Below are 22638 nucleotides of genomic sequence, written 5' to 3' on the forward strand. Positions count from 1 at the left end.
CCCCGGTATACCACATCGTTCCAATTCATTCTATTCCTTGCACGCCTTTTACCCTCCTGTATGTTCAGGCCCCGATCGTTCAAATTTTTTTCACTCCACCTCTAACACATATATCCTCTTTGTCAAGCTTTCTTCTCTTATTCTCTCCATATGTCCAAACCATTTCAACACACCGTCTTCTGCTCTCTCAAACCACGCTCTTTCTATTTCCACAGATCTCGCTTACCCTTTCATTATTTCCTCGATCAAACCACCTCACACCACATATTGTCCTCAAACATGTCATTTCCAACACATCCACCCCCCTCTGTTCAACCCTATCTATAAACAATGCCTCGCAACCATATAACATTGTTGGAACCACTATTTCTTCAAACATACCCATTTTTGCTCTCTGAGATAATGTTCTCTCCTTCCAAACATTTTTTGTCGCTCCCGGAACCTTCGCCCCATCCCCCAACCTGTGACTCACTTCCACTTCCATGGTTCAACTCCCAGATATCTAAAACATTTCACTTCCTCCAAGCTTTCTCCATGCAAACTAGCATCCTAATTAGCTTGTCCCTCAACCTTACTGAACTTAATAACATTACTCTTATCTACATAAGAGAGTTGGAGTGAGAGAGTAATATTTAACTGTAGGGAGAATAAAAAGATGTTTTGGAAGGAGGTAAATAACATGCGTAAGACAAGAGAACAAATGGGAACATCGGTGAAGGGGTGCAAGGGGGGAAGTAATAATAGGTAGTGGTTATGTGAGAAGGAGATGGAGTGAGTATTTTAAAGGTATGTTGAATGTGTTTGATGATAGGGTGGCAGATGTAGGGTGTTTTAGTCGGGGTGGTGTGCGAAGTGAGAGAGTCAGGGAGAATGGTTTGGTTAAGAGAGAAGAGGTGGTGAAAGCCTTTCGGAAGGTGCAATCCAGCAAGGCGGCGGGTCTGGATGGTATTGCTGTTGAATTTATTAAGAAAGTGGGTGATTGTGTTGTGACTGGTTGGTAAGAATATTCATTGTATGCATGGATCATGGTGAAGTGCCTGGAGATTGGTGGAATGCATGTATAGTGCCATTGTACAAAGGCAAACGGGATAAATTTATGTGTTCAAACTACAGAGGCATAAGTCTGTTGAGTATTCCTTGAAAATTGTATGGGAGAGTATTGACTGAGAGGGTGAAGGCATGTACAGATCATCAGGTTGGGGAGGAGCAGTGTCGTTTCACAAGTGGTAGAGGATGTGTGCATTAGGTGTGTCCTTTGAAGAATATGTGTGAAAAATACTCATAAAAACATGGATATGTATGTGGCATTTATGGATTTGGAGAGGGCGAGTGTGGAGTCTCTTGGTAATGAAAGGGCCTGGGAAGTGAGTCTGTTGTTTACCGATGATACAGCATTGGTAGCTGTTTCGAGTGAGAAACTGCAGAAGTTGGTGACTGAGTTTGGAAGTGTGCGAAAAGAGAAATTTGAGAAAAATGTGAATAAGAGCAAGTTTATTATGTTCAGTAGGGTTTAGGAAGAAGTCAGTTGGGATGTGAGTTTGAGTGGAGAAAAATTGGAGGAAGTACAGTGCTTTAGATACCTGGGAATGGACTTAACAGCGAATGGAACCATGGAAGTGGGAGTGAGTCATGGGGTAGGGGAAGGGGCGGAGGTTCTGGAAGCGATGAAGGTGTGGAAAGAGAGAACGTTATCTCGGAAAGCAAAATCGGGTATGATTAAAGGAATAGTGGCTCCAACAATATTATTATATTGTTGGAAGGCATGGGCTATAGATAGGGTCGTGCGGAGGAGGGTGGATGTGCTGAAAATGAAATGTTTGAGGACAATATGTGGTGTGAGGTGGTTTGATCGAGTAAGTAATGAAAGGGTAAGAGAGATGTGTGACGATAAAAAGAGTGTGGTTGAGAGGGCAGAAGAGGGTGTCTTGAAATTGTTTAGGCATACAGAGAGAATGAGTGAGGAAAGGTTGACAAAGAGGATATATATGTCAGATGTAGAGGGAACAAGGAGAAGCGGGAAACCAAGTTGTAGACGGAAGGCTGGGGTGAAAAATATTTTTAAACGATCGGGACCTGAACATGCAGGAGGGTGAGAGACATGCAAGGAATAGAGTGAATTGGAACGATGTGGTATACCGGGGTCGACGTGCTGTCAGTGGATTGAACCAGGGCATGTGGAGAGGTCTGTGGGGCCTGGACGTGCATAGAGAGCTGTGGTTTCGGTGCATTACACATAACAGCTAGAGATTGAGTGTGAACGAACATGGTCTTTTTTGTCTGTTTTCCTGGCGCTACCTCGTTGACGCAGGGGGTGGCGATGCTGTTCCCTGTGGGGTGGGGCGGCGCCGGTATGAATATGTACATGTGTATAATTGGTATGTCTGTGTATGTGTTTGTCGATTTGCATATGTATATGTACGTATATGTACGAGTATGTGCATGTTTGTACATATGTGTGTATATGAGTGGATGGGTCTTTCTTCGTCTGTTTCCTGCCGCTACCTCGCTGACGCGGGAATCTGTGATCAAATATAATCGATGAATGTAAATGAATATATATATATATATATATATATATATATATATATATATATATATATTCAAATATATATATATATATATATATATATATATATATATATATATATATATATATATATATATATATATATATATATATTTGAATATATATATATATATATATATATATATATATATATATATATATATATATATATATATATATATATATATATATTCAAATATATATATATATATATATATATATATATATATATATATATATATATATATATATATATATATATATATATATATATATATATATATTTTTTTTTTTTTTTTCTTTTTTGCTTTGTCGCTGTCTCCCGCGTTTGCGAGGTAGCGCAAGGAAACAGACGAAAGAAATGGCCCAACCCACCCCCATACACATGTATATACATACGTCCACACACGCAAATATACATACCTACACAGCTTTCCATGGTTTACCCCAGACGCTTCACATGCCTTGATTCAATCCACTGACAGCACGTCAACCCCGGTATACCACATCGCTCCAATTCACTCTATTCCTTGCCCTCCTTTCACCCTCCTGCATGTTCAGGCCCCGATCACACAAAATCTTTTTCGCTACATCTTTCCACCTCCAATTTGGTCTCCCTCTTCTCCTCGTTCCCTCCACCTCCGACACATATATCCTCTTGGTCAATCTTTCCTCACTCATTCTCTCCATGTGACCAAACCATTTCAAAACACCCTCTTCTGCTCTCTCAACCACGCTCTTTTTATTTCCAGACATCTCTCTTACCCTTACGTTACTTACTCGATCAAATCACCTCACACCACACATTGTCCTCAAACATCTCATTTCCAGCACATCCATCCTCCTGCGCACAACTCTATCCATAGTCCACGCCTCGCAACCATACAACATTGTTGGAACCACTATTCCTTCAAACATACCCATTTTTGCTTTCCGAGATAATGTTCTCGACTTCCACACATTCTTCAAGGCTCCCAGAATTTTCGCCCCCTCCCCCACCCTATGATCCACTTCCGCTTCCATGTTTCCATCCGCTGCCAGATCCACTCCCAGATATCTAAAACACTTCACTTCCTCCAGTTTTTCTCCATTCAAACTCACCTCCCAATTGACTTGACCCTCAACCCTACTGTACCTAATAACCTTGCTCTTATTCACATTTACTCTTAACTTTCTTCTTTCACACACTTTACCAAACTCAGTCACCAGCTTCTGCAGTTTCTCACATGAATCAGCCACCAGCGCTGTATCATCAGCGAACAACAACTGACTCACTTCCCAAGCTCTCCCATCCCCAACAGACTTCATCCTTGCCCCTCTTTCCAAAACTCTTGCATTCACCTCCCTAACAACCCCATCCATAAACAAATTAAACAACCATGGAGACATCACACACCCCTGCCGCAAACCTACATTCACTGAGAACCAATCACTTTCCTCTCTTCCTACACGTACACATGCCTTACATCCTCGATAAAAACTTTTCACTGCTTCTAACAACTTGCCTCCCACACCATATATTCTTAATACCTTCCACAGAGCATCTCTATCAACTCTATCATATGCCTTCTCCAGATCCATAAATGCTACATACAAATCCATTTGCTTTTCTAAGTATTTCTCACATACATTCTTCAAAGCAAACACCTGATCCACACATCCTCTACCACTTCTGAAACCACACTGCTCTTCCCCAATCTGATGCTCTGTACATGCCTTCACCCTCTCAATCAATACCCTCCCATATAATTTACCAGGAATACTCAACAAACTTATACCTCTGTAATTTGAGTACTCACTCTTATCCCCTTTGCCTTTGTACAATGGCACTATGCACGCATTCCGCCAATCCTCAGGCACCTCACCATGAGTCATACATACATTAAATAACCTTACCAACCAGTCAACAATACAGTCACCCCCTTTTTTAATAAATTCCACTGCAATACCATCCAAATCTGCTGCCTTGCCGGCTTTCATCTTCCGCAAAGCTTTTACTACCTCTTCTCTGTTTACCAAATCATTTTCCCTAACCCTCGCACTTTGCACACCACCTCGACCAAAACACCCTATATCTGCCACTCTATCATCAAACACATTCAACAAACCTTCAAAATACTCACTCCATCTCCTTTTCACATCACCACTACTTGTTATCACCTTCCCATTTGCGCCCTTCACTGAAGTTCCCATTTGCTCCCTTGTCTTACGCACTTTATTTACCTCCTTCCAGAACATCTTTTTATTCTCCCTAAAATTTAATGATACTCTCTCACCCCAACTCTCATTTGCCCTTTTTTTCACCTCTTGCACCTTTCTCTTGACCTCCTGTCTCTTTCTTTTATACGTCTCCCACTCAATTGCATTTTTTCCCTGCAAAAATCGTCCAAATGCCTCTCTCTTCTCTTTCACTAATACTCTGACTTCTTCATCCCACCACTCACTACCCTTTCTAATCAACCCACCTCCCACTCTTCTCATGCCACAAGCATCTTTTGCGCAATCCATCACTGATTCCCTAAATAAATCCCATTCCTCCCCCACTCCCCTTACTTCCATTGTTCTCACCTTTTTCCATTCTGTACTCAGTCTCTCCTGGTACTTCCTCACACAAGTCTCCTTCCCAAGCTCACTTACTCTCACCACCCTCTTCACCCCAACATTCACTCTTCTTTTCTGGAAACCCATACAAATCTTCACCTTAGCCTCCACAAGATAATGATCAGACATCCCTCCAGTTGCACCTCTCAGCACATTAACATCCAAAAGTCTCTCTTTCGCGCGCCTGTCAATTAACACGTAATCCAATAACGCTCTCTGGCCATCTCTCCTACTTACATAAGTATACTTATGTATATCTCGCTTTTTAAACCAGGTATTCCCAATCATCAGTCCTTTTTCAGCACATAAATCTACAAGCTCTTCACCATTTCCATTTACAACACTGAACACCCCATGTATACCAATTATTCCCTCAACTGCCACATTACTCACCTTTGCATTCAAATCACCCAACACTATAACCCGGTCTCGTGCATCAAAACCACTAACACACTCATTCAGCTGCTCCCAAAACACTTGCCTCTCATGATCTTTCTTCTCATGCCCAGGTGCATATGCACCAATAATCACCCATCTCTCTCCATCAACTTTCATATATATATATATATATATATATATATATATATATTCACTCCTCTTTTCTGAAAACCCATACTAATCTTCACCTTAGCCTCCACAAGATAATGATCAGACATCCCTCCAGTTGCACCTCTCAGCACATTAACATCCAAAAGTCTCTCTTTCGCACGCCTGTCAATTAACACGTAATCCAATAACGCTCTCTGGCCATCTCTCCTACTTACATAAGTATACTTATGTATATCTCGCTTTTTAAACCAGGTATTCCCAATCATCAGTCCTTTTTCAGCACATAAATCTACAAGCTCTTCACCATTTCCATTTGGGGTGAAGAAGGTGGTGAGAGTGAGTGAGCTTGGGAAGGAGACCTGTGTGGGGAAGTACCAGGAGAGACTGTGTACAGAATGGAAAAAGGTGAGAACAATGGAAGTAAGGGGAGTGGGGGAGGAATGGGATGTATTTAGGGAATCAGTGATGGATTGCGCAAAAGATGCTTGTGGCATGAGAAGAGTGGGAGGTGGGCTGTTTAGAAAGGGTAGTGAGTGGTGGGATGAAGAAGTAAGAGTATTAGTGAAAGAGAAGAGAGAGGCATTTGGACGATTTTTGCAGGGAAAAAATGCAATTGAGTGGGAGAAGTATAAAAGAAAGAGACAGGAGGTCAAGAGAAAGGTGCAAGAGGTGAAAAAAAGGGCAAATGAGAGTTGGGGTGAGAGACTATCAGTAAATTTTAGGGAGAATAAAAAGATGTTCTGGAAGGAGGTAAATAGGGTGCGTAAGACAAGGGAGCAAATGGGAACTTCAGTGAAGGGCGTAAATGGGGAGGTGATAACAAGTAGCGGTGATGTGAGAAGGAGATGGAATGAGTATTTTGAAGGTTTGTTGAATGTGTCTGATGACAGAGTGGCAGATATAGGGTGTTTTGGTCGAGGTGGTGTGCAAAGTGAGAGGGTTAGGGAAAATGATTTGGTAAACAGAGAAGAGGTAGTAAAAGCTTTGCGGAAGATGAAAGCCGGCAAGGCAGCAGGTTTGGATGGTATTGCAGTGGAATTTATTAAAAAGGGGGGTGACTGTATTGTTGACTGGTTGGTAAGGTTATTTAATGTATGTATGACTCATGGTGAGGTGCCTGAGGATTGGCGGAATGCGTGCATAGTGCCATTGTACAAAGGCAAAGGGGATAAGAGTGAGTGCTCAAATTACAGAGGTATAAGTTTGTTGAGTATTCCTGGTAAATTATATGGGAGGGTATTGATTGAGAGGGTGAAGGCATGTACAGAGCATCAGATTGGGGAAGAGCAGTGCGGTTTCAGAAGTGGTAGAGGATGTGTGGATCAGGTGTTTGCTTTGAAGAATGTATGTGAGAAATACTTAGAAAAGCAAATGGATTTGTATGTAGCATTTATGGATCTGGAGAAGGCATATGATAGAGTTGATAGAGATGCTCTGTGGAAGGTATTAAGAATATATGGTGTGGGAGGCAAGTTGTTAGAAGCAGTGAAAAGTTTTTATCGAGGATGTAAGGCATGTGTACGTGTAGGAAGAGAGGAAAGTGATTGGTTCTCAGTGAATGTAGGTTTGCGGCAGGGGTGTGTGATGTCTCCATGGTTGTTTAATTTGTTTATGGATGGGGTTGTTAGGGAGGTAAATGCAAGAGTCCTGGAAAGAGGGGCAAGTATGAAGTCTGTTGGGGATGAGAGAGCTTGGGAAGTGAGTCAGTTGTTGTTCGCTGATGATACAGCGCTGGTGGCTGATTCATGTGAGAAACTGCAGAAGCTGGTGACTGAGTTTGGTAAAGTGTGTGGAAGAAGAAAGTTAAGAGTAAATGTGAATAAGAGCAAGGTTATTAGGTACAGTAGGGGTGAGGGTCAAGTCAATTGGGAGGTGAGTTTGAATGGAGAAAAACTGGAGGAAGTGAAGTGTTTTAGATATCTGGGAGTGGATCTGTCAGCGGATGGAACCATGGAAGCGGAAGTGGATCATAGGGTGGGGGAGGGGGCGAAAATTTTGGGAGCCTTGAAAAATGTGTGGAAGTCGAGAACATTATCTCGGAAAGCAAAAATGGGTATGTTTGAAGGAATAGTGGTTCCAACAATGTTGTATGGTTGCGAGGCGTGGGCTATGGATAGAGATGTGCGCAGGAGGATGGATGTGCTGGAAATGAGATGTTTGAGGACAATGTGTGGTGTGAGGTGGTTTGAGCGAGTGAGTAACGTAAGGGTAAGAGAGATGTGTGGAAATAAAAAGAGCGTGGTTGAGAGAGCAGAAGAGGGTGTTTTGAAATGGTTTGGGCACATGGAGAGAATGAGTGAGGAAAGATTGACCAAGAGGATATATGTGTCGGAGGTGGAGGGAACGAGGAGAAGAGGGAGACCAAATTGGAGGTGGAAAGATGGAGTGAAAAAGATTTTGTGTGATCGGGGCCTGAACATGCAGGAGGGTGAAAGGAGGGCAAGGAATAGAGTGAATTGGAGCGATGTGGTATACAGGGGTTGACGTGCTGTCAGTGGATTGAATCAAGGCATGTGAAGCGTCTGGGGTAAACCATGGAAAGCTGTGTAGGTATGTATATTTGCGTGTGTGGACGTATGTACATGTGTATGGGGGGGGGGGTTGGGCCATTTCTTTCGTCTGTTTCCTTGCGCTACCTCGCAAACGCGGGAGACAGCGACAAAGTATAAAAAAAAAAAAAAAAAAAAAAAAATATATATATATATATATATATATATATATATATATATATATATATATATATATATATATATATATATATATATATATATATATATATCCCTGGGGATAGGGGAGAAAGAATACTTCCCACGTATTCCCTGCGTGTCGTAGAAGGCGACTAAAAGGGAGGGGAGCGGGGGGCTGGAAATCCTCCCCTCTCGGTTTTTTTTAATTTTCCAAAAGAAGGGACAGAGACAGGGGCCAGGTGCGGATATTCCCTCAAAGGTCCAGTCCTCTGTTCTTAACGCAACCTCGCTAATGCGGGAGATGGCGAATAGTATGAAAAATATATATATATATATATATATATATATATATATATATATATATATATATATATATATATATATACATATATATATATATATATATACATATATATATATATATATATATATATATATATATATATATATATATATATATATATATATATATATATATATATATATATACTTGTTTCCCTCAGGTTGTGTGTGCCGTCGACGTGACGCAGCGATCGGGATGTCAACCAGACTGCGCGGGTAAGACACCTGGCGACGCCGTGGCGGACCCTACGGACTGCAGACGGTTTTACATCTGCCTGGATGATGGTGCGCCAACGGACAGACCTTTTTCTTGTCCTGACGACGAGAAGTTTGACGTGGTCACCTCAAAGTGCTCGAGCGATGGAGAGTGCGCCACCGCTTGCCCACTTCTGGCGTGTCACCTGAGCTGCAACGAAGTGCCCGATTTGATCGCTGATCCAAAAGATTGCAATAGATTTTATGTCTGTACGGGCGAGAGTACAGAGGGCCCCTTCCAATGCCCACTGGAGGATCCCTTCTTTGACGGAATTGTTTCCGTCTGTGGCAATGATTCCTCCAAGTGCTGCACAGACTTGTGTTTTTCGTACTGTCTGAACGCTGGCGTAGACATCCCTGACCCCTTGGACTGTACCAGCTTCTATCGCTGCTCGGCAGTAGGGCCAGTCGGGGAGGATATGCACTTGGCATGTCCCCGGGGAGAGAACTTTGACATCCCGAGGGGGGAATGCGCCTCGGACGCCCCGTGCACCGTACTGTGTGAGGACATCATGGTTCCCACGAGCACCCTTGTTACGCCCACGCCCAGCTGCCTGGACTCACTCACGTGTGCCGCGCTGGGCTACTTCCCGAAGTGCAACATCTGCCAGCCGGAGTACTTCTACTGTATGGCCATTGGTCAGCCAGCCCTCCTTCAGCGGTGCACAGAAGAGCTGGTGTTCAATCCACATCCTGATTACCCATATTGCGTTCTTCCCCCAAAATGCCCTTACCTCCCAGCCATATGAGGTCACCAAAGGTTAATTACCGACCACCTGCGCTTTCACCAGCTGCCCCCTCCCTAATCTAAGCTGACCTGGTTCTCTCGTATCAAACTTTCTGAGTTCGGTAGATGCCCCATCACCATCTGAAATCACCAGCTACTCGCATCATCTAAACCCTCTGATTGCACTAGATGGCTACATCATTAACCATCTGGCGATATCAGCTGATCTCTATCCACCCAACTAAGCTTACCAGCTGCCCTGTCACCCCACCCTTCCGAGCTGAATTCAAGTTGTGATGTCTTATGTGATATCTTAACCTCTTACTGATATTGTTCAGCTTCATCCACCTACAGATTCCCACGCACTGGTGACAGTGAGCTTGATCAACTGATCCATGTCTCAGGAATAGGTGGATTCCACAATAGGGGAAGACTTGACCTGATTACAACAGAGAAGCTTTCGTTAGGTGTACGGATAACGCAGAGGGCGAGCCATGATTAGCGGATAACTGTTATCTATGTACGTCAGATTTGTGTGGGTACAGTCCTCGGGGCGCTACCATCACAGCCACCTAGTGATAATCTCTTTTAGAGGGTATAAATAAGTCGGCCCCTCGTACCGCCAGACACAACCCTCCTGCTTCACTGCCAGTGGGGACCAGAGTCTCTACCACTGCCACTGACGGTCAGTTTCTCCCACTACTGGGGTCCTCCTTAGTCACCAGCTCAGTCTTGCCTGACCACCACCATCTGGGTCCTACTGACAACAACCCTCACCGTCAGCCAACCTCACCTTCTCATCATCTGCCAACATGAACAACCGCTGCCTCCTTTTCCTCCTCCCCCTCGCTGCCTTGATGGTGAGGATGACTGGGAATTGTAGTGTGTTTGGTATGACTTTGGTCGTGTGGGGCTGTAGCCAGTTTGTTACTTGACCTGTCTTTATCTTTAATACAAATACAACTTGATTTTAGAGTAGCCATGTTATCATAACCTCCGTGGTGAAGCAGTTATCGTCGCTGACCTAGACGAATTCACGGGCCGCCCGAGTGTTGAGAGCATAGGTTCGAATCCTGGTTGCGGCAGGCGGTCCACAGTCAATCTAGCTGTTCATTCTCCCCTTGATGTTAGTGGATAATATGGGTACCTGGGTTAAGCTGGGATATATGGTATCAATGAGATGGCTTTGATTAGGGTATTTAGTTGTCAGAACTGTCTCAGCCAACATAAACACACACACATACACACACATACACACACACACACACACACACACACATCCTTGATGCAGACTGCACCCTCACTGGAAACCACTCACACCCCTCCTCTCTTACTCGCACACATGTGTGATTCTCTCGGCAATAACTGCTCACTGTATTAAGAAACATATCCAAGTATGCCATACATTTGTAAAATGCTCAGTAGAGTATATCAATTCAGCGTATCATATGGTTTCTCCTGATCCATATGAATATGCCACATACAATTAACCTCTTCTCCAAGTAGTTCTCATAGATTTTCTTCAGAGCAAACTTCCGGTTCACACATCCTCTAGCCGTCCTGACACCACACTGCTCCTTCCAAGTCAGCTGTTCCGTTCATGCCACCCACCCACTCTATCGTCACGCTGTCTCATACACTTTAACAGGTCTTCTCAACAGACCCATGCCTCTGTATTTCGAATATTCATTTCTGTTCCTCTTGGCTTCGTACATGCATTCCTCCAGTCTTCAGCCACAGAATTGATAAACAACCTGACAGACCAATTATGAAAATCGTCCTCCCTATTCTTAGGATATATATAGGATATATAGGATATATATAGGATATATATAGGATATATAGGATATATATAGGATATATATAGGATATATAGGCAGCAGGTTTGGATGGTATTGCAGTGGAATTTATTAAAAAAGGGGGTGACTGTATTGTTGACTGGTTGGTAAGGTTATTTAATGTATGTATGACTCATGGTGAGGTGCCTGAGGATTGGCGGAATGCGTGCATAGTGCCATTGTACAAAGGCAAAGGGGATAAGAGTGAGTGCTCAAATTACAGAGGTATAAGTTTGTTGAGTATTCCTGGTAAATTATATGGGAGGGTATTGATTGAGAGGGTGAAGGCAGGTACAGAGCATCAGATTGGGGAAGAGCAGTGTGGTTTCAGAAGTGGTAGAGGATGTGTGGATCAGGTGTTTGCTTTGAAGAATGTATGTGAGAAATACTTAGAAAAGCAAATGGATTTGTATGTAGCATTTATGGATCTGGAGAAGGCATATGATAGAGTTGATAGAGATGCTCTGTGGAAGGTATTAAGAATATATGGTGTGGGAGGCAAGTTGTTAGAAGCAGTGAAAAGTTTTTATCGAGGATGTAAGGCATGTGTACGTGTAGGAAGAGAGGAAAGTGATTGGTTCTCAGTGAATGTAGGTTTGCGGCAGGGGTGTGTGATGTCTCCATGGTTGTTTAATTTGTTTATGGATGGGGTTGTTAGGGAGGTAAATGCAAGAGTCTTGGAAAGAGGGGCAAGTATGAAGTCTGTTGGGGATGAGAGAGCTTGGGAAGTGAGTCAGTTGTTGTTCGCTGATGATACAGCGCTGGTGGCGGATTCATGTGAGAAACTGCAGAAGCTGGTGACGGAGTTTGGTAAAGTGTGTGGAAGAAGAAAGTTAAGAGTAAATGTGAATAAGAGCAAGGTTATTAGGTACAGTAGGGTTGAGGGTCAAGTCAATTGGGAGGTGAGTTTGAATGGAGAAAAACTGGAGGAAGTGAAGTGTTTTAGATATCTGGGAGTGGATCTGTCAGCGGATGGAACCATGGAAGCGGAAGTGGATCATAGGGTGGGGGAGGGGGCGAAAATTTTGGGAGCCTTGAAAAATGTGTGGAAGTCGAGAACATTATCTCGGAAAGCAAAAATGGGTATGTTTGAAGGAATAGTGGTTCCAACAATGTTGTATGGTTGCGAGGCGTGGGCTATGGATAGAGTTGTGCGCAGGAGGATGGATGTGCTGGAAATGAGATGTTTGAGGACAATGTGTGGTGTGAGGTGGTTTGATCGAGTAAGTAACGTAAGGGTAAGAGAGATGTGTGGAAATAAAAAGAGCGTGGTTGAGAGAGCAGAAGAGGGTGTTTTGAAATGGTTTGGGCACATGGAGAGAATGAGTGAGGAAAGATTGACCAAGAGGATATATGTGTCGGAGGTGGAGGGAACGAGGAGAAGAGGGAGACCAAATTGGAGGTGGAAAGATGGAGTGAAAAGGATTTTGTGTGATCGGGGCCTGAACATGCAGGAGGGTGAAAGGAGGGCAAGGAATAGAGTGAATTGGAGCGATGTGGTATACAGGGGTTGACGTGCTGTCAGTGGATTGAATCAAGGCATGTGAAGCGTCTGGGGTAAACCATGGAAAGCTGTGTAGGTATGTATATTTGCGTGTGTGGACGTATGTATATACATGTGTATGGGGGGGGGGGCCATTTCTTTCGTCTGTTTCCTTGCGCTACCTCGCAAACGCGGGAGACAGCGACAAAGTATAATAAATAAATAAAAATATATATATATATATATATATATATATATATATATATATATTATCCCTGGGGATAGGGGATTAAGAATACTTCCCACGTATTCCCTGCGTGTCGTAGAAGGCGACTAAAAGGGGAGGGAGCGGGGGGGCTGGAAATCCTCCCCTCTTCTTTTTTTTTTTTTTTTCCAAAAGAAGGAACAGAGGGGGCCAGGTGAGGATATTCCAAAAAAGGCCCAGTCCTCTGTTCTTAACGCTACCTCGCTAACGCGGGAAATGGCGAATGGTTTAAAAAAAAAGAAAAAAAAATATATATATATATATATATATATATATATATATATATATATATATATATATATATTTTTTTTTTTTTTTTTTTTATTTTTTTTTGCTTTGTCGCTGTCTCCCGCGTTTGCGAGGTAGCGCAAGGAAGCAGACGAAAGAAATGGCCCAACCAACCCCCATACACATGTATATACATACGTCCACACACGCAAATATACATACCTACACAGCTTTCCATGGTTTACCCCAGACGCTTCACATGCCCTGATTCAATCCACTGACAGCACGTCAACCCCGGTATACCACATCGATCCAATTCACTCTATTCTTTGCCCGCCTTTCACCCTCCTGCATGTTCAGGCCCCGATCACTCAAAATCTTTTTCACTCCATCTTTCCACCTCCAATTTGGTCTCCCACTTCTCCTCGTTCCCTCCACCTCCGACACATATCCTCTTGGTCAATCTTTCCTCACTCATTCTCTCCATGTGCCCAAACCATTTCAAAACACCCTCTTCTGCTCTCTCAACCACGCTCTTTTTATTTCCACACATCTCTCTTACCCTTACATTACTTACTCGATCAAACGACCTCACACCACACATTGTCCTCAAACGTCTCATTTCCAGCACATCCACCCTCCTGCGCACAACTCTATCCATAGCCCACGCCTCGCAACCATACAACATTGTTGGAACCACTATTCCTTCAAATATACCCATTTTTGCTTTCCGAGATAATGTTCTCGACTTCCACACATTCTTCAAGACTCCCAGGATTTTCGCCCCCTCCCCCACCCCTGTGTGAGAGGCAGGCATGCTAACCGCTAGGCTATGGGACTGTATTATAGGTTATAGTTAGGTTCGGTAAAACGCTATCAGCTGGCTGTGTGCGTCTGTCCGGAAATAACCGATATAGACCCCGTTGCTCACCATTGTGAGACGAAGGGTATTCGAGTACTTAGTATTTCGAATAGTTGTTTCCTATTATACAGTCCCATAGCCTAGCGGTTAGCATGCCTGCCTCTCACACAGGGGTCCCGGGTTCGATCCTGGCTGTTAGAGGTTTGTATGTTCTATGAAGGTGCGCGTTCATATGCACTTTATTCGTATATATATATATATATATATTCTTTTTTTTCATACTTTCGCCATTTCCCTCGTTAGTGAGGTAGCGTTGAGAACAGAGGACTGAGCCTTTGAGGAAATATCCTCACTTGGCCCCCTTCTCTGTTCCTTCTTTTGGAAAATTAAAAACTAGAGGGGAGGATTTCCAGCTCCCCGCTCCCTCCCCTTTTAGTCGCCTTCTACGACACGCAGGGAATACGTGGGAAGTATTCTTTCTCTCCTATCACCAGGGATACATATATATATATATATATATATATATATATATATATATATATATATATATATATATATATATATATATATATATATATATATATATATATATATATATATATATATATATATATATATATCTAAAATTGGGAGGTGAGTTTGAATGGAGAAAAACTGGAGGAAGTGAAGTGTTTTAGATATCTGGGAGTGGATCTGGCAGCGGATGGATCCATGGAAGCGGATCATAGGGTGGGGGAGGGGGCGAAAATTCTGGGAGCCTTGAAGAATGTGTGGAAGTCGAGAACATTATCTCGGAAAGCAAAAATGGGTATGTTTGAAGGAATAGTGGTTCCAACAATGTTGTATGGTTGCGAGGCGTGGGCTATGGATAGAGTTGTGCGCAGGAGGATGGATGTGCTGGAAATGAGATGTTTGAGGACAATGTGTGGTGTGAGGTGGTTTGATCGAGTAAGTAACGTAAGGGTAAGAGAGATGTGTGGAAATAAAAAGAGCGTGGTTGAGAGAGCAGAAGAGGGTGTTTTGAAATGGTTTGGGCACATGGAGAGAATGAGTGAGGAAAGATTGACCAAGAGGATATATGTGTCGGAGGTGGAGGGAACGAGGAGAAGAGGGAGACCAAATTGGAGGTGGAAAGATGGAGTGAAAAAGATTTTGTGTGATCGAGGCCTGAACATGCAGGAGGGTGAAAGGAGGGTAAGGAATAGAGTGAATTGGATCGATGTGGTATACCGGGGTTGACGTGCTGTCAGTGGATTGAATTAAGGCATGTGAAGCGTCTGGGGTAAACCATGGAAAGCTGTGTAGGTATGTATATTTGCGTGTGTGGACGTATGTATATACATGTGTATGGGAGTGGGTTGGGCCATTTCTTTCGTCTGTTTCCTTGCGCTACCTCGCAAACGCGGGAGACAGCGACAAAGCAAAAAAAAAAAAAAGAAAAATGTATATATATATATATATATATATATATATATATATATATATATATATATATATATATATACATTTTTCTTTTTTTTTTTTTTGCTTTGTCGCTGTCTCCCGCGTTTGCGAGGTAGCGCAAGGAAACAGACGAAAGAAATGGCCCAACCCACCCCCATACAGATGAGTGTTGGGAAACTGATAAGCTTTGAAACACTTTACCTCCTTCTTCTGGTACCTAACATCTCATTCCAATTTCAAAAAGCAAACTTCCTCAGACACTCTTAGGCTATAGATTTCTTTGTGTTTTCCATTTCTTTATTTCTTCCCTTCTCATATTAAGTTTGGTTTAGAAGGGAAAAATCTGTCTACGTTTTGGATCCATAGACGTAATAGTTGATCTGTTTAACAGAAGCTAAATCTTTGCTACGATTGTTCCGTTATGTCGGAAGACGAATGCTTGTCACAGTTTGTCGTGTTGTGTGGGAATGAGATCTATGTCACAGTTGTCCTGTTGTGTAGGACGTAGATATATATATATATATATATATATATATATATATATATATATATATATATATATATATATATATATATATATTTTTTTTTTTTTTTTTCATACTATTCGCTATTTCCCGCGATAGCGAGGTAGCGTTAAGAACAGAGGACTGGGCCTTTGAGGGAATATCCTCACCTGGACCTCTTCTCTGTTCCTTCTTTTGGAAAAAAAAAAAAAAAAAAAAAAAAATATATATATATATATATATATATATATATATATATATATATATATATATATATATATATATATATATATATATATATATATATATATATATATGTATATATATATATATATATATATATATATATATATATATATATATCTATATATATATATATATATATATATATATACATATATATATATATATATATATATATATATATATATATATATATATATATATATATATATATATATATATATATATATATATACAGAAGTGGCTCTGTTCCCTCAGGCTTTGGGTGTCTCCGGGATGCTTCGCGAGGGTTGTGATCCAGCGGACTGTTCGGGTAAGAACCCTGGCGACATGGTGGCAGACCCCATGAACTGCACACAGTTTTACTTCTGCCTAGATGATGGTGTTGTCTTGGACAAGCCTTATCCCTGTCCTGACGCCGGCGGGTTTGATCCAAACGCCGGAGTCTGCACTGACAACACAACCTGTGCTGCTCCCTGTCAACCCAGCTGCAAGATGACCTGCTCAGGAACTCCTTTAGAAAAGATCGGCGACCCAAAAGACTGCAATAAATACTACGTTTGCGCGGGGGAAGATGCAGTGGGCCCCTTCCCATGCCCAGCCGAGAAGCCTTACTTTGACGGAACCGAGTGCGGTGGCGATTTCTCTAAATGCTGTGAGATCATCTGTGTTCCCTACTGTCCTGCAGACGCTGGAGATGTCCCTGACCCTTTGGACTGTACGAGATACTATGAGTGTACGGCGGCGGGACTCATAGCAGACGATGCCGGCCACAAGTCTTGTCCAGCTGGGGAGAACTTTGACATACCGACCGGTAAGTGCACCGCTGACGCCCCGTGTAAGACGCTGTGTGGTGGGGCCGAGGGAACCACAGAACCTGTCGATGGTAGCGTGTCAGTGACAGGCATCACACCCACCTCCGGCTGCCTGGCCTCACTCACCTGCACCGAGCTTGGCTACTTCCCGAAGTGTACCACCTGCCAGCAGGAGTACTTCCACTGTACGGCCGTTGGTCAGCCAGCTGCGACTGGAAAGTGCTCAGGAACCCTGGTGTTCAACCCTGACCCGGACTTCCCATACTGCGTTCTTCCCAGCAACTGTCCCTACCACCCGCCCATCTGAGCTCACCAGCTGACCCCACCACCACCGCCAGTCACCCACCTGAGAATCATCAAATGCTCCACAACTATTCAATCGGGGCTCATCCAGTTGGTTCTCCTAATACATCCATCTGAGCTCACCATCTGACTTTGACACCCACCAATCACAGCTACAGCCGGCCTTCCTCATCTCACCAGCTGCTTCACCCTTCACAGTTCACCAGCTGTTGTCACAAGACACCCTTTTGAGGTCACCAGCTGCACCCCTACAAGCCAGCGTTCTCGGGTCACCAGCAGTCACCACAACCCACAACTCTTCTCAACCCACAAGCTGTTCCCACAACCCATCTCTCTAAGGCCACCAGCTGTTCTAACTCTTAAGGGCACATCATATCCTGATACTCATTTTAAGACGAAGTTTACTAGATATAGAGATTACACACACACACACACACACACACACACACACACACACACACACACACACACACACACACACACACACACACACACAAGCACACACAAGGATCTCCGTGGTGTAGTGGGATGAAACCCATTTAGGTTCGGATCCTCGCCGTGGTAGCCAGTCCAAAGTCCACCCAGCTGTTCATCCCCAAGCTAGTCCATAAAAAAGCTACCTGGCATAAGCCAGTGTGTGTGTGTGTGTGTGTGTGTGTGTGTGTGTGTGTGTGTGTGTGTGTGTATGTGTGTGTTTATACATTCGGGTAACACATGGTATATACTTACAAGGTTGAGAGTGTAAAACTCTCTCACCGTTAGCACACAAAGAGTAATCAAATAGTTATTACAGACACACACCCACATTGATTTCAGTTCATTGCCTCATTAATGTATGCACTGACCCATATTTACTTCATTGCCTTATTAATGTCTGCACAGATAGTAGAGAGAAATGATTTCTATCTCGTGTAACTAGATCCCCGTTTCCAACGGTCGCTGATCAACAGATGAATCAATTACAATTATGATTTGTTTATCATTTGTTTATTATTCATTTCCTTTACTGGATCCCCGGACCTCCATACAACGGCTGCCAACCTCAGTCTACTCTCCTAACTTACTCATAAGCTATCTTACCCTCTGTCTTCCTCCCTGACCTGGCCATAAACTGTCTTCCTCCCTGACCTGGCCTTAAACTGTCTTCCTCCCTGACCTGGCCGTAAACTGTCTTCCTCCCTGACCTGGTCATATACTGTCTTCCTCCCTGACCTGGCCATAAACTGTCTTCCTCCCTGACCTGTTCATAAACTGTCTTCCTCCCTGATCTGGTCATTAACTGTCTTCCCCCCTGACCTGGTCAGACACTTTGTTACCGGACTCTTCCTGCAAAATGATAACACTGCCAGCCAGTGTCACCTTCGATGAGATAGTGTCGTCGTCAAGGAACGGCTAACGAGCTTTTCATCTTAAGGCAGACTACCTTACTGTGCTCCTGCGTGAAGAGCAGGCTCGAAACTAAAGAAGGCCTTTATCAAAAAGTCTCTCTCTCTCTCTCTCTCTCTCTCTCTCTCTCTCTCTCTCTCTCTCTCTCTCTCTCTCTCTCTCTCTCTCTCTCTCTCTCTCTCTGTATATATATATATATATATATATATATATATATATATATATATATATATATATATATATATATATATATATATATATTGAAAAAGATCACAATTGAGCGCGTGATCAAGTAAATGCATTTCTTAACCACAGGGAAATGAAACACGATAAGTTCCCAAGTGCACTTTCGTGTAACAATCACATCACCAGGGGTGATACAAGAGAGAAATATAACAGTCAGTTGATATACAACGAAGAGACGTAACTAGGACGCCATTTGGTAAACAAGTGACTACCCGAATGGAAGTCGGGTGCGTTCAAGTCTGGCAACATGGTAACATAACATTGGTGACTATTGCAACTCTTAGGCTTTTGATCTAAGATGCATTTCGCAATATGCTCTTTTCAGCGTTAACATCACCAATGGTAAATGAAGTGAGGAAATTCTGCCATCACATGATCTCCTACTGCATACTGACCTTCCGTCACATGACCACCTTACTGCATACTGACCTTCCGTCACATGACCACCTTACTGCATACTGACCTTCCGTCACATGACCTACTAATACACACTGACCTGTCCTCACACCGCTTGCACGTAGAACACCTGGCGTGCTACGGTCAGTGGACAGGTGTCTCGCTGGTAGAACACCTGTTTGGGGGGGAGGTCGATGAATATCTTATCGGATGAAAAGAGACCCTCCCTGTATCCACCTCCAGCACCGGAGAATCTCACCAGAATATGCTCATTAATGTAGGTCAGACGTCTACATCAACGGATGAAAATGCAGGACGGGTCACACGACCCTAACCCCATCTACCCAGTCGGCCAACACCATCCCTTCCTCCATCACAACAGGAGGAGCGACCGCTAAACTGGTCTAGTTCTCCAACAGTAGAACCCAGTACTCCACTGCAGCTGCTACAACAAGGATCTACTGACCCCAGAAATCCACTGCAGCTGCTACAACAAGGATCTACTGACCCCAGTAATCCACTGCAGCTGCTACAACAAGGATCTACTGACCCCAGTAATCCACTGCAGCTGCTACAACAAGGATCTACTGACCCCAGTACTCCTCTGCAGCTGCTACAACAAGCCTTTAGTAACTCCCGTGTTTCTACAGCATCTACCACCTACAGTGTCATTGCTTCTTCTCAGGCAGCGACCCGCGGTGGAACATCTCGTACAGTAAACCACATTGCTCCTGCTGGGGCCTCGGGTGTTCCTGGTGGGGGTCCTACAGAGCTTTCTGGGATTCTGCACCGCGTCGCTGAGGGGATGAATTCTGAAGAATTGTGTGATTGCGTTCTCTTTCCCATGCATCTACGTACGCTAACAGTAATCATGTGCGTATACATGCATTAGAACATGTGAAGTGCGCAGGCAAATATATGTGAGCAATTTTCCAACGGTGTGCAGACGAGTCGAACTTGCGTCACGTGAAAGGCAGCCGAGGGGAGCTCCTCTAGCGATCCAGTGATGTGGGGAAAAGCTACCTTTCCAGATCCTCACGTCAAACCCCCGTTAACTGTTGACCAAGTGAGGATGATCATCCCATCCACACACAGGTCTCATTGATACTATTAATCAACTCGGAAGCAAGAGTGGTGATGTCTGTATATCAGAACATGTAATATATACTTGTATATTCATGACAACAATTTCATTCCTGTGCTCCAGTGTAATATATATATATATATATATATATATATATAACACAAACCTCCAACAGCCAGTATCGAACCCGGGACCCTTATGCAAGAGACGGGAATGCTACCGCTAGGCTATGGGCCTGGCCCATAGCCTAGCGGAAGATTCCCGTCTCTTGCACAGGGGTCCTGGGTTCGATCCTGGCAGTTGGAAGTTTGTATGTTCTATGAAGGTGCGCTTTCCTATGCACTTTGTTCGTGTGTATATATATATATATATATATATATATATATATATATATATATATATATATATATATATATGTATATATATATATATATATATATGTATATATTCTGTCAATGATAAAGGTATCTAATCTGTATAAAACTTCTCTAACACTAATATTACAATTCTTTGTGTATTTGATAATGGAAGATTCGATGATCTTTCTCGTGGTACAGGAATTAGAGCTGATAACTGAGATAGCATTACCCCAGTCAATACAATGATCATAATTCTTAATAAGGCATTTGATTCTTGTCCCGTTCTTGTACTATATTTATGTTGCTTAAGTCTAACCGAAAGATCTTTACCAGTCTGACCAACATAAAACTTATCACAATTTTTACATGGTAGTCTATAGACACATCCTGCAGATTTTTCTGGAGAGTCCCTTATTAAGATATTCTTTATATTATTGTTGTTGCTGAAGGCAACATTTACGTCGAAGGATTTAAGCAACATAGAAAGTTAAGTGAAAATATTACTAAAAGGGGAAGTTTGGGTTTAACTCTACAAAATGATTTCTTTGCCAGCTCAAGGGATTTATCAGTGAAAGATCTAGGATACTTTAACTTGGATCCAATGGAATACATCTCCTCAAACTCATCATCAATAAACTCTGAACTGCGTATTCGTAATGCCCTAAGGAACATAGACTGGAATGATGATAATTTAACTGTCATGTTGAACTGAGTAATAATGGATATATGAACAAACATTGGTGGGTTTTCTGTATAGGCTAGACTTAAACATGTTTCCATCCCTATGGATCATGCAACCTTAGTATGGTAACATACTATTATTTTCAATTTCTTCAGTAAATTTGATGGAAGGTACTAAATTGTTAAGTAAAGGGAGGAATGTTTGTAAGTTGTCATTTGTTGACCAAACACAAAGAACATTATCTACACACCTAAACCTAATTGCATTAGAGGTAAGACATACTTTAGTAACTTTATTTCAAAGAATTCCATGTAAAGATTACATAATACAGGCGAAAGAGGGTAACACATTGCCATACCAAATTTCTGAGCATAATATTCTCCATTAAACTGAAATACACAGTCCTTTATACACAATGTTATCAATTCAATAAAAAAAAGTCTGAAACAGAAAAAATGAATAATACCCAATACATCAACCAAATAGTCAAAGAGATCATTAACTGGGACTTTTGTAAACAGAGAAAAAACATCAAAGCTAACCAGTTTCAGTAAAAATTAACATGAATATCATTAAGCATGTTAACTAAATCTACATTGTTCATAATGTTAGAATTTAATATATTACCCACTAATGGGCTTAATTAAGAAACTCATCACTTTGACAGTTTATATGCAACAGCTTCTATGGTTCATCCTCTCCTCCTCTCTTCTGACCTGATCAGTCTAGGTGCTACCTCCCCAACCAGTAAGACCTATCATATTGTTACCTCTTA

At 42.5% G+C, this 22638-nt stretch overlaps 2 protein-coding genes across 2 annotated transcripts; both read left to right on the forward strand.

Annotated features, from left to right (window-relative positions):
* The first annotated feature begins 1289 nt into the window (after nucleotides 1-1289).
* Nucleotides 1290-9749, forward strand: LOC139763345 (uncharacterized). The gene is made up of 2 exons (XM_071689367.1): nucleotides 1290-1364; nucleotides 8934-9749. The coding sequence occupies exons 1-2, from the start codon at nucleotides 1290-1292 to the stop codon at nucleotides 9747-9749; spliced, it is 891 nt and encodes a 296-aa protein (XP_071545468.1).
* Nucleotides 9750-9811: 62 nt separating this feature from the next.
* LOC139763172 (uncharacterized) lies at nucleotides 9812-18408 on the forward strand. Its single transcript, XM_071688890.1, has 2 exons — nucleotides 9812-10587; nucleotides 16851-18408. The coding sequence occupies exons 1-2, from the start codon at nucleotides 10540-10542 to the stop codon at nucleotides 17712-17714; spliced, it is 912 nt and encodes a 303-aa protein (XP_071544991.1). The 5' UTR covers nucleotides 9812-10539; the 3' UTR covers nucleotides 17715-18408.
* The last annotated feature ends 4230 nt before the right edge of the window (nucleotides 18409-22638 follow it).

This window comes from Panulirus ornatus, chromosome 46 (genome assembly GCF_036320965.1).
Source record: "Panulirus ornatus isolate Po-2019 chromosome 46, ASM3632096v1, whole genome shotgun sequence".
In the NCBI taxonomy this organism is placed as follows: domain Eukaryota; kingdom Metazoa; phylum Arthropoda; class Malacostraca; order Decapoda; family Palinuridae; genus Panulirus; species Panulirus ornatus.

What these genes read in the sequence shown, in the direction of transcription:
- LOC139763172 (XM_071688890.1), top strand. Translation starts at nt 10,540, where the DNA reads ATGAACAACCGCTGCCTCCTTTTCCTCCTCCCCCTCGCTGCCTTGATG. An exon ending in TCCCCCTCGCTGCCTTGATG is followed by an intron (nt 10,588 to 16,850) that starts GTGAGGATGACT and finishes CTGTTCCCTCAG; the next exon opens with GCTTTGGGTGTCTCCGGGAT.
- LOC139763345 (XM_071689367.1), top strand. Translation starts at nt 1,290, where the DNA reads ATGGATATGTATGTGGCATTTATGGATTTGGAGAGGGCGAGTGTGGAG. An exon ending in GTAATGAAAGGGCCTGGGAA is followed by an intron (nt 1,365 to 8,933) that starts GTGAGTCTGTTG and finishes GACGTGACGCAG; the next exon opens with CGATCGGGATGTCAACCAGA.